Source organism: Silurus meridionalis, chromosome 19, assembly GCF_014805685.1.
Source record: "Silurus meridionalis isolate SWU-2019-XX chromosome 19, ASM1480568v1, whole genome shotgun sequence".
Lineage (NCBI taxonomy): Eukaryota > Metazoa > Chordata > Actinopteri > Siluriformes > Siluridae > Silurus > Silurus meridionalis.
The window spans coordinates 5,523,969-5,535,794 of record NC_060902.1 but is presented as its reverse complement, the minus strand read 5'-3'; the positions used below and the strand labels follow the sequence as shown (position 1 = coordinate 5,535,794).

The 11,826-nt window shown below is 35.1% G+C and overlaps 1 protein-coding gene across 19 annotated transcripts in view; it reads right to left on the bottom strand.

The window, feature by feature from the left end:
• Positions 1–4,063: 4,063 nt before the first annotated feature.
• Positions 4,064–11,826, bottom strand: part of grip2b (glutamate receptor interacting protein 2b) — a 189,287-nt gene continuing 181,524 nt past the window's right edge. For 16 of the 19 annotated variants that reach the window (XM_046875134.1, XM_046875136.1, XM_046875131.1 and 13 more), the window contains 3 exons: positions 9,765–9,992; positions 8,894–9,040; positions 4,064–7,574 (listed from right to left, as the gene is read on the bottom strand). In XM_046875134.1, the coding sequence (XP_046731090.1) occupies positions 7,377–7,574; positions 8,894–9,040; positions 9,765–9,992 (573 nt within the window). In that variant the 3' untranslated portion in view covers positions 4,064–7,376. Of the gene's footprint in view, positions 7,575–7,678; positions 7,726–8,893; positions 9,041–9,764; positions 9,993–11,826 lie in introns of all 19 variants that reach the window. The other 3 variants (XM_046875130.1, XM_046875142.1, XM_046875133.1) reach the window with 3 other exon arrangements.

Genomic DNA, 11,826 nt, shown 5'->3' with positions numbered 1-11,826 from the left:
AATCTGTAGTATAAAATATGTACTTATAATTAATAAAGTGATCACAAAATATGTTATAATATATAATAAATAATTTAGTTTTACTTGGGAGAAAAAGTTTATACACAGTACTAAATACAAACAAAACACTTTATGAAATTTGAAAACTTATTGAAGCCAAGATTTTTTTTATATTTTTAATGGCAGGGGTTTAGACCACAAAACCATTACAGGAAAATGTATTAGATACTGATGCTTTGCTAAACCTCCACCAAGCCATTTCTTGGAAAACTGTGTAATATTTTGGGGTAGATAATGTTAAGTGGTTCCCAGATAAAAACACATGATCTTTTAAATTACTTTAATATAATCCTATTAACCAGCTTTATGGATTTTATTGCTGCACCTTTCCAGGCATAGATTTTACTCTGGATCTTTTCCAAAACTATTTATTTATGATTGTATTGAGATTATAGCAGGATAATTCAGTTATTTATATGTAAAACTCAAGACCTTGTTCTTTCACCAAAGTGATACAAGATTTGAGACTTTTTACTCTGGAGTTCGCTCCTTCCTCGGCAGACACAAATCTATCAGCTTTTATTGCACCTTTTTTTCAAAATGAATATAGTAATTTGCTTAGTTTTTTCCACGTCAGAGTATTAGGTATTTGTTTTCAGGACATCCAAAATGTTTGCATGCAAAGCATTAGGGTGTATGAAACACACTGCTGATGCCGAAAATCGAAATGTAATCAATTCATGTAGACTCTTTTAAAAATTTTCTAAAAAGGTCTAAAAAAACAATAATTTACAGGTCAGTGCACTTACAATCAAAAGTTTTAAGAGTCTGGAGAAATCTCTGTGCACAATGGATATGGGCGAAAATCAATATTGGACGCCAGTCATCTTCAGGCACTCAGGCAGCACTGTATTTAAAACTTACATTCTGTAATGGATATGGCTCATTCACACCTCCAGAATCATTGTTTGTGGTCACAGTTTGCCATGTCATCCACAAATACAAGTTACATTTCTATTAAATCTCTATTATGCAAAGGCATGTGCGAACACTAGCCAGAAATGTTGCCGTGCTCTCTGGGCCAAAGCTTATTTCAAATGTATTAAGGCAAAGTTCTGTTGTCAAAGGAATCGGAATTTAAATTTCTTTTAGAAATCTATAGACAATGTCCTCTGTACTAAAGAGGAGTGGGACTATCTGGCTTCCTATCAGCACTGTGGGAATGGGCACATTTGCACAATTGCATAATGCATCTATTACAATAGCATGACTGTATAGTAGAAGAGTCTGGTTGCTGAACTGGCCTGCCTGCCAACTTTTTTCTAATTAGGTTTCTACTATAAACCTATTTAAACTGTGGTTTGTCTTAAAACTTAATTCTGGTTAGCTGGAAGTTTGACCCCACAGGTAGTTCATGTCAGTTTAGTCACATTCTACAATTTAAACCATTGTAACATTCGGTTGCTGTTGTATACAGAGATAACATTTGTCGATGTTACTTAATTACGTTCTTTTCATTCTTTCTCTCTCTCTCTCATATTTTTTCTCTAATAACAATTTAGGAATAAATTCAGATAAATGTTACTATTTTATCTTTATTTTATTCAAAGCTGGTCGAATTATACGTCCAATTGCTTGTGTATAAAATAACTAAAGTAAATGAAACCTTATTTGTATCCTTTTTATTGGATTTACACCATGTGACTGGGGAAGACAATGAATTACAGTGAACTAAATTATGTTCAACTAGTTTGAGAGGCCAGGTAACTCAAATAACCTCTCTTTGCAACCATGGTGAATAGAACAGCATCTAAGAATTCACAACACGAGGCAAAAAAAAAAAAGGCTTCAATAATCAAAGACACGATTGCGTAACAATCCTGACAGCGAAGTGAATCAGAGTTTACAGTGGGCACAAGTTCACCAAAACTGCTGTATAAAGTACAGAATTATTCTCTTCAGTCGTTTTTTTTGTTTTAGCACCTATAGAATTATACATGCTACCTTTCTTGAAGGTTAGTGTTTTTGCTGTTCTGTTGATGTTGATTATAAACAGCAACATGTGTGAAAGCACAAGCCCAGACACAATTATCTGGCCAACAAACCACTGTGGAATGAAAGCAATGATCACATATTTTTTTTTATCAAAGGTTGCTATGCTACAAACATATTATAGTCATTTGCAGAATTTCTGGCCCAGATTCCAAATACCAAAAACATAAATAAATAAACAAACAAATATATGTAGCAGCTTGCATTTGTGCCACCCTTGGCTCCAGTTCGCTTGCTCCTGCCACAGTTTCTTAACTAAACCATATTTGGCTTGGAGTCATCTGCTCTCTGGGGAGTAACTAAAACTTATTTAAATGTGATCTGGTGGTGTGATCTCACGTATGAGGAAGTGAGTGTTGACATCTATGGAATCAGTCAGTCCTAAATTAAAAAATGATCCCAAAACAGTGCAGCTTTGTTTTTGCAGGTGCTGGACAAATGCCATGATGATGGAAAGAGAGTGGAAAATGCTGCCTGAGTACTGTTATCACACATGTCTAACTACCAGTGTCATGTTACTATACACATACTATTACAAACACCTCCTTAATTTCCTAAAAAAAAACAGCTGATGATGCACAACAGTTAATTGATATTCACAGGACTAACAAGCAAATGTAAGGTTTATGTAATGCTATCATTCCCATCACGTCCATCAGAGAGAATAGTCACATATTACATATGAATATTAACTAGGCATCTATTGTACTTCTCTCAGGACCTACAGTTTAACTTTAGTGTAGAATGTGCAATCAAAAGCCACCCCATCTTCCATCAAATGTGCAAATTCACAAAATTAGAAAACATTTTTGATTTGTGCAGATTTCAACTGAAAGATTCTATACTAGGATTTAGATTCAGAAAATAGATTCAGAAAATGGAAAGTAACAAAATGCATGTATCATTACACTACTTGAGTGCATGTTTAACTGTAATAGTACTTTTAAAATATATGTAAATCAAAGGACTTAATTACTTTTATGTTTACTTGTTTTTTTTTTTTTTTTAAAATAAATATTCAATGCTCATTTTTGCAACATGTATCTTTAATCACTGTTACAGAGTAAAATAATGCCAATGCATTCAACCTAAGAAAAAAAAAAGCAAAAGTTTTTTTTAATTAATGTAATTCCAAGAACTAATCAAGCTGAAAGCCTACACCCTGTGTGGCAAATCAAAGGTAAAGTTCAGTGTCAATAGCTGTGATTTCTCGGAGCAAATTCCAAATAAAACATATCCAAATAAAAATAACAATATATATGTTTGCTACAATGTTTCTGGGTTTGGGGAAGGTCTAAAGAACATTCTGGTCAAATTTGGGCCAAGTGCTCTAGTGCCAGCCTCAGGTCAAATTTGGGAGTATGTTTATGGTCATAACTTTTAAAGAGTGTATCCAGATTCAAATAAGTTAGTTAATTGGATTTTGCTGTCTTGGATTTGGTCAAACATCAACAAAACAAAACCAAATTTGGCATACATCATGTCTGAACAAAACTCATAATGGGCCAGTAAATTTTACATCAAAGCCAACTAACAAAATGTGACACTGTATTTCAGAAAGTCACTGATAGAAAGTTTGGTTGGCATCTTCAGGACCACGACTAGAGGCTATGCAACTAATTTCTTGCCACCACCACCAACTGTTTTAAACTTATAATAACATGACCAAATAGTTAAATCTGACTGTTATTATAGCTACTTATCCTTTAAATTGTTGTCTAATCTTCACCAGATTTGGCTCATTTGTTCATCCAGACCCATTCCTCCTATAGTCTGAGAAATTCACCACTGTCTGTGGTCAAACCAACCATAAGTGAAACAAAACTCACTCAAATCTGAGGAAACAATTGTAGCATGTTCGTGAATGTGCAGCACTGAGTCTTGCAGCTTTCATTTCGCTTATTAACTTTCAGTGAATAAAAGGTTGTGTTACAAATAGCAGTTTGAGGATTATCCTATACCGTAAATAATGCATATATTCTATGTAAATGAATATAACGAGTGATGGACATAGTTATGACTCTTTTTTTTATTAATTTCATTAAAAATGGTGTCACCAGCACAGTCTTTGACAAGGATTATTATCATACGTATGCATCCAAACCAAAATAAACCCGGATTTCAATTCTCTTTAACCATTGTGCTTGGAACTCCACTCAGAGGAACAATGGGGAAGAGGCTCATATAAAAATACTATACAGAGAATAGAACTTTCAATATTACACACTTTAAAAATACACAATAGCAATGCATACATTAATTTAGAATCAAAAAAATGCATAGGGATGAACACAATTAGAGCTTTATAAAGCTTTTGTAAAATTTTCAAAGCCTCCCTTTGGGGCTTAAATATTGCATGTATAAAATGTATTTTCATTTTTTAAAACTTTTTTTTGAGCTTTGGGACAAAACATCACACGTAATACTTACATGAAAACAATACCAAAATGAGAAAAGGTTAAAATGATGTCTAAACAGTGGTCTTAGTAAAGCCTAAGCAAGGCATTTTTTAATATGAGGCTCTTTAGTTGTGAATGTATGTGAAGATGAAACCTCGCCCATCAACAATATGTTTTAAGAGCAAATGAGGGAGTGACATCGGGTGGGACAGTAGAGCACAGAGCAAAGGATTGTTCCAATGTGAATTCACTAGAGCCTCTGAGAACAATGAGTGCTTTCAGTTTTATTAGAAATAGATCTTGCTTGTGCTTTCCAGGATGGTCATTAGTACTGCAATAGAAAGCAGGAAACAATTCCAACGAATACTCAGAAAATAAACCGTTATGGCAACTGGAGTAATTTAAGAGTCTACATTCAGTTCACGTAAGGAATGGCATGATTGTATGGGCAAATGAGCAGTATAGAAGTTCTGCCCAAAATGCATTTGGCTTCTTGGATCTTTTGTGTAATCTTCCAATTTTATTTTGCTTAAACTAAAGGTTGGTGTATGGAATAGAAAGATTTTTTTTAAATGCACACACTGCTAAATCTTAATCCTTTTTACCTCTACACCAAACCATTTAGCATTGTCTGACTTTCTTTATAGACAACATAGAACCAAACAGAATCCCATTCAGTCTAAACCCTGAGGTTTAATCTTTCTAAATGTCACTTGCCTACACTCAGATTTATGAGACGTTTTCAGGAAGGTGAGATAAAAATAACTTGAACATAATGTCTAAAATATTTGGCAAGCTTTAGCATTTGCTATATCATGGCCTGCTCATAAAGCCCATTGTGAAAGGAAGAAATGTGCCCTTGAGTCCTAAACACACGTGGCAAATGGTGTAGATGCATTGTAATGGTTACAGTATTACAACCTGAAACTCGAATGAATTTATTTGGAATTGTCATGAATTTATAGGAGAGAGCTCATAATATTGAAGTAGGTTTATATAGTTTGCAAAATTGTTTACAGATAAAAATGTAGAAGTATTTATCCTATTTCTGGAAAATCCCCAAATAAGTTCTGGTACAACCAGTTGTCATCAGTTATCATGTAATAATTTAAATAGGATAAAAACAAAGATCTGTTCCTAGAAGGCCAGAGTTTTTGAAAGACTAAATATAAACAAACCTAATCAAGAATACCAAGGTCCTGGATTTTATCTATTATATCCATTATACCCATTGGTACACCAATCCACCAATATTCAGTGAACAAATTAAGATGGAATTAGTCAGAAAAGTAACTAAGGAGTTAAGAATTCACAGCTAAGAGCTGTTCACAAATCAGCCACAACCTGAACAGTGCACAAAAGTTAAACTTTATGGAAGATTGGTAATCCATATTAGCTCCTATTTTGGAATGGAGACTCTGAGACAATGATAAGACCAAATCTGAACTTCTAGGTCTTGACACAAAGCGCTGTGTTAGGGAAAACCAAACGGTGCTCTTCAGAGTGAGGCCAAAACATGTTCAATTTGAAGCACTGTGGTGGTAACGTCATATTGTGGAGAGGCTTTTAATCAGAAGGGATTGGGAAACAATGCATATATTAGCAATAATTGATAGATGGACTAGATAGATGGAGTCAAATGCAGGGCAACCCATGAAACTGGGGTGGAGGTTCACTGGCCAACAGGTCACTGAGCAAAGACACTCAAAGCCAAATCAAGACTGGAATGGTTAAAATCCAGAACCTACTAAATATGTTCAAATGGCCTCATTTGAAGCGCAATTTGCATGACAACAAAAATTTGCATGGAAACAAAGTTAGTTTACTCAAGAAGATGTGTTATAATTTGTGTCTTAATATTGTTTTTTAAATAAAGTTGTGTAAATAAATTTTTTAAAAGTCCAGGTAAGTTTACTTTAATTCTAGATTGTAACACCACATAAAATTGTGGAAAAGTTTAAGTGGGAGAACAGAATTATAGAACCATATAAAAGCGAGCATAAAACCATTCCAAGAATCAAATCTAAGTGCAAACACTGGCATGGCTTGGCATGCGTGTGTGTATGTGCAAAGTCCTTCTTTCTTTTTGCTGAATACAGGTTTTATGACTGTTTGTTGAGTATAAGAGGGTTGTGGGGATTTTTTTTGCCTTCACATGACTGCTTGAGGAGGTTGTGTGAGGTTAGAGATGACTTTGTCTTTCTTTACAAACAAAACGTAAAGACTGTACTGCCTTTGTCAAATAAAAGAGTGTCAATATTGTGTCCTGCCACTGTTCTTAGGTGTCAATTTCTACTGCTGACTGCAGCAAGCACTTATTTTGTGAATTATTTTCTGTTTTCATTTTTTCTAGTGTATAATTGTGCAGTGAAAGGAATCACAGCAAGAGAGTGTGTGTGAGAGAGAGACTGACTGAGCATGTGACTAAGCAGGGCCAGTTCTAGGGCTGTTTGGCTGTTTATTTTGCTTAACCGAAGTACTCATGGTGACACCCTCTGGCTTGAAAAACACAGGTTTTTATGAAAATGTTATAAATGGTGTGTTTTTTTCTGAAGTAAGACATCATAAAAAAGACTGTAAATGTGTACACCATACACAATGGCGTAACATTTGACCTTGATCCAGGATCATTTCCTTTCTGATGCTGCTTGACAAGAAGCAGCTCTTTGTTTAAAGTGAAAACAAGAAAACTCTGTAAGTGTTGGACAGGGTCTAGTAGCGTGTTCACACTTCCTGTTCAACTATAATCACAGTTCAGTATTGAAGAAATAAAAAACAAAAACACAGATCCATTGCTTATGGTTTCACTAAAAAACAAAATCCAATTTGTTCAACCTATGATGCAGGATTCAAGATCTTGTTGAATGACATGTCCAGCAGTTCGTATTGGTCCTTCCAGAGTATGATCCCCAGGTATGTGTGCTGTCACAGGTCCATGGTGCTGTTGCTGTGCTCTCGGCTGTGAGTTAAAGGAGCTGAGAGTGAATGGCAGTCAAGTGGCTGAGCAACACCAGACTGAGCTAATGGGTTCCTGCTAATAACCAGTTCCAGTTTATCTCCAGCTTCTGTGATAAGAGGCACGGCCAAGCAGCAGTCAAAATCTCGTGTTCGCACATGATTGACCTGGGAATGCAACAAACACAATATATACTCTCTGTTTCATGGAACTTCTATAACACTTTTTGCAACTGCTAAAAATTTTATTTATTTCACTATTCCATACTTTCCTCATTTGCTTTATATGTTTAATGTTGTGGAAAGTCTGCAAAATGTCCTATTATAATAAAGCAAACACAGGATTGTTGAAAGCTTTCGTTCAGGAGACAGGGTACAAAAAAAAAATTCAAAACACATGAAAGCTGTTTGTAGCAAGTGAAGAAAATTGGACACCAAAGTAAAACTACATGTCTGGTCTAAGTAGAACTTTGGCTAGACAGGAGCTATTTGTCATGAAAAAAAAAAAACAATCTTACCTAAAACTTTTCAAAACCATGTGGCAAAATGATTTATGGTCTGATGAAACCAAAATAGAACATTTAAGGTGCAAACTCAAGACATCTTATTACCCAAAGAGCACCATACTGCAGTTCCTCTTCAGCTGGGATTGATAATCGAGTCATAATATGGGAAATAATGCATAATCTATTTTACCATAAAACCTGCAAACCTCTTTTAGACAGCTAAACACTTTTTGATTTAATAACCTGATGATGATCCAAAACAAATCCATGTCAATTAAGGAACAATTTCAGCATTTCAGAATGTCTCAGCCAGAACCCAGATCCAAATCCTATTATAAAGTTGAATAGGGCTGTGCTCAGAGGCTTGCAATTTGACAGATCAGCAATTTTAACAGAAGTAGACATTTTATGTCCACAGTACATACTGTAAGATCCACTCTAAACTATAGTTCCCTCACCAGCTACACTCTATTTAACACTCACTGTCCTAAAGACTTCTATTTTTTAATGACAGAAAACATAATTTACAGCTTTTTGACTTTACAGTTGCCACTGATACTGGAGAGTCCTCCCATAAGCACTAAACAAAAAACTCGTCAACAAGTTCTGACCAATTATATTTGCAATTGGTTAGTAGATCAAATTTGCTATAAAAGTGCTGTGTGTCTCATATAAACCGAATGTTTTCATGTCCACTTATGCTGTCCTGATTCCTATTTATCCACATGTACATATCATTTATTCACCGATTTGAAGTGAAGCCTGAAAATGAAAAAAGATGTATCTCTTTTATGACAAACATTATAAATATCTTCATCAATAAACACCCCTTGCTGGCAAACCAGATTTCAGTGGGAGCCAGTACTACTCCAGCTTCTTAAAATACACCCTTGGATTTCAAAAGCATACTTTTTAGCAACTTACATACGTTAAAAAAAAGAACAGACATGCAGAAGTGTTTAGTAAGATGTGAAAGAAAACCTGGAGGATCCTATCATACGGCCTGAGTCCTGCACGGTCTGCTGGACCCTCGGGCCGGATCACGTTCACGTAGACGCCTTTCTCCAAGAAACCATCTGACACACTGAAGCCAAAATCATCTCTTTCTGGATCCTTAATCACTGTCACCTAAGAAAGGTCAATAAGATCAATGTTTGTTTCTTGTTGCATGATTTGAAAATGTGATTCTGTTCTAAAAGCAGGATTCCGAGTCTTTTGTACAGTCAGAATAACGCAGCTGTTTTTCTGTTTATTGCTAGATATTAAATGCCAAAATCTAAAACTGGCTTTAAACCCAAAGTGGGATTGTTCATTCATTCATTCATTATTTAAGCTATTTCTTTATTCTTCCATCGTTATTATTAATTATCCATTATTTTCAATCTTTCCTTCCTTCCTTTCTTAAAATTGTACATACCTTATTGTTAATCCTTGGCTGTGAAATAATATTTGATATATTTAATTAATTAAATTTTTATACAAAAAAAAACAAACTAGAAGCTTTTTTTAAACCACTGGACTCCTGACCAGGATGAATGAATTAACACTCTGAAAGTGAAAGGCTTACTGTAGAAGTATACATTTATGTATATCATGTACTCACACATTTCTATCCTTTACATTTATAGCATTTGGCAGTCAAGTATTATATATAACTTACAATTATCTCATTTATACAACTGAGCATTTGAGGGTTAAGCAGTTTAAGGGTTTAGCAGTGGCAGCTTGGCAGTGTTGGGATTTTAACTAATGGCCTTCTTATTAGAAATCCAAAATCTTAACTACACCCTAAAAATTATAGATTTACATTCATACAGCAGTGCTGTGTGACGGTTGTGTCGTACACACTGACCTTGTGCAGCTCTAGAGGGGTGGGTGACAGGATTTCTTGCATCTCCTCCTTTATCCTCCTCGATTCCCAGGTCTTCTCCGACATGCGTAGCGTGCTCTTACTCTTGGCCTCGTTGCGAAGATGAGCGCTCTTTCGCAGAGGGCTGATGTTGGCCTGGCTCCCTGATTCACTGTGGTACTTGGTGCTCTCTACTCCCAAACTTACAGTGCTGCCAGTCATTATGGAGGCCTGAGTAAAAGGACAAGAGCCAAGCAGTGATTACTGCTAAATCAGCTCATCAACTTCAATAGGGAGTTCTGTATGGAACTCTAATTGGCTGCCAAGAGTTCATTTAGAAATGATCTAATGCAATTTAATCAAACTTAACTGGAAAGCAATGAAGATGTCATTTATTAGCTTTTTCAGAAGCACAATTTTTCTCCCGTCCTCGGAACATTACCTATTGGAAACTCTTAACCCATTACAACTTTATCATAATTTAAAGAATTCTGTTTTGACTCGGCACAATGAACGTCGTATTCTACTGTATTGTGAGTAAAGTTGTGATGGTTGATAACCAAAGTACTGCATTTTAAATTTGGTTACTATGAACTGCCTCGAAAGTTATTTCACTGAAGATTGTGTTGTTTGGAATGGAGAGAATAATGCTACATAATGAGACAAGCTGAAAGAAGAAGACTTTATACTTGAGTTGCCGATGTTCTAATTTAAACATTGAAATTTTTGCCCACAAACATTCTCTGAGACTCAGAGCTCAGATGAAACATTCTTTCCTTCTGACTATTATTACTTTCATTTCCAGAGTGCTCAACAACAGTAGCACATAGTCCATGTGGACTCTAATCAGGCAGATCAAAATAATAAATAGATCCTTCATAGCCTTCTTATCAGACTAATGTTGATCATAAACACCAGTAACCATAAATCATTTATGAACTCTTAGAACCAAACACTGAAAACAAATAAGTATAACATATACCATATTAGGCTCTTTCAGTACAACAATTGGAACAAATACAAGCAATACTGAGGGCATTTTTCAGTGTTGGATCCTTCAGAGAAAACCTATTCCTGGGCTGTAGATGTAAAAATCCTTTTAGTTTCCAATGTTTTTATGAGGATGAAGAACTATGAGGGTGGAGCTCACGATATCATTCAGTACATTGATCATTATTTACTTACTGGTATTATTTACTACATATTTATTCAATTGTATTTTGTGAACTTGCACAATGCTAGTATTTGAACTACTAATGTTACCACCTTCTATCTTGAGCCATGTTTACATTGCATACAGTACAAGGTGCATTAGTTCTGTGTAAAAGTGTAAAACCATTTCACTCCATTCCACATTTAGTCCCCATTTGCTCTTATAATAACCTCCACTTTTCTGAGATGATGTTCATTCAGATTTTGGAATGTGGTTCTGGAGATTTGTGTATAATAAGGTGTTAGTAAAGTTATGACCAGATAAAGAGGCTGGGGTGCAGGCAGCATTTCAATTTATTCCAAAGGTGTTCAATATGGTTGAGGTCAAAGCTCTATAGCAGGCCACTCAAGATTCTCCACTTAAACCCATGTAAACCATAACTTAACAGTGCTTGCTTTGTATACATGGGCATTGTCATGCTGGGGCAGGTTTGGATCTTCTAGTTCAATTAAAGAGAAAATGTATGCAAAATTTAATACAAATCCAAAGACATCATAGAGAATTGTGTGCCTCCAGCTTTGTGGTGACAGTTTGGGAAGAACCACATACTGTATATGGTTGTCCATATAGTGTAGTTAGTAGACATAAACAAAACATGAGCATTTCAACTGTACAGCATATATTCCTGGGCAAAAAGGAGTGTGATTTCTTTAAATGTTCGTGGGTAAACATGCTGACAGCTTTTACAGAAAGAAGAGTCAATGTTGTTCTATTCAATGTTGATGAGCTTAAAGCAGTTGACGAGCAGATGAAAAATTGTGTGAACCCAGATGCCAACATTTTAATCATCATATATTACCTATTTTTTTTTTTTTTTTTTTTTTTTTTTACATATATAAGCTTTACTAGAAG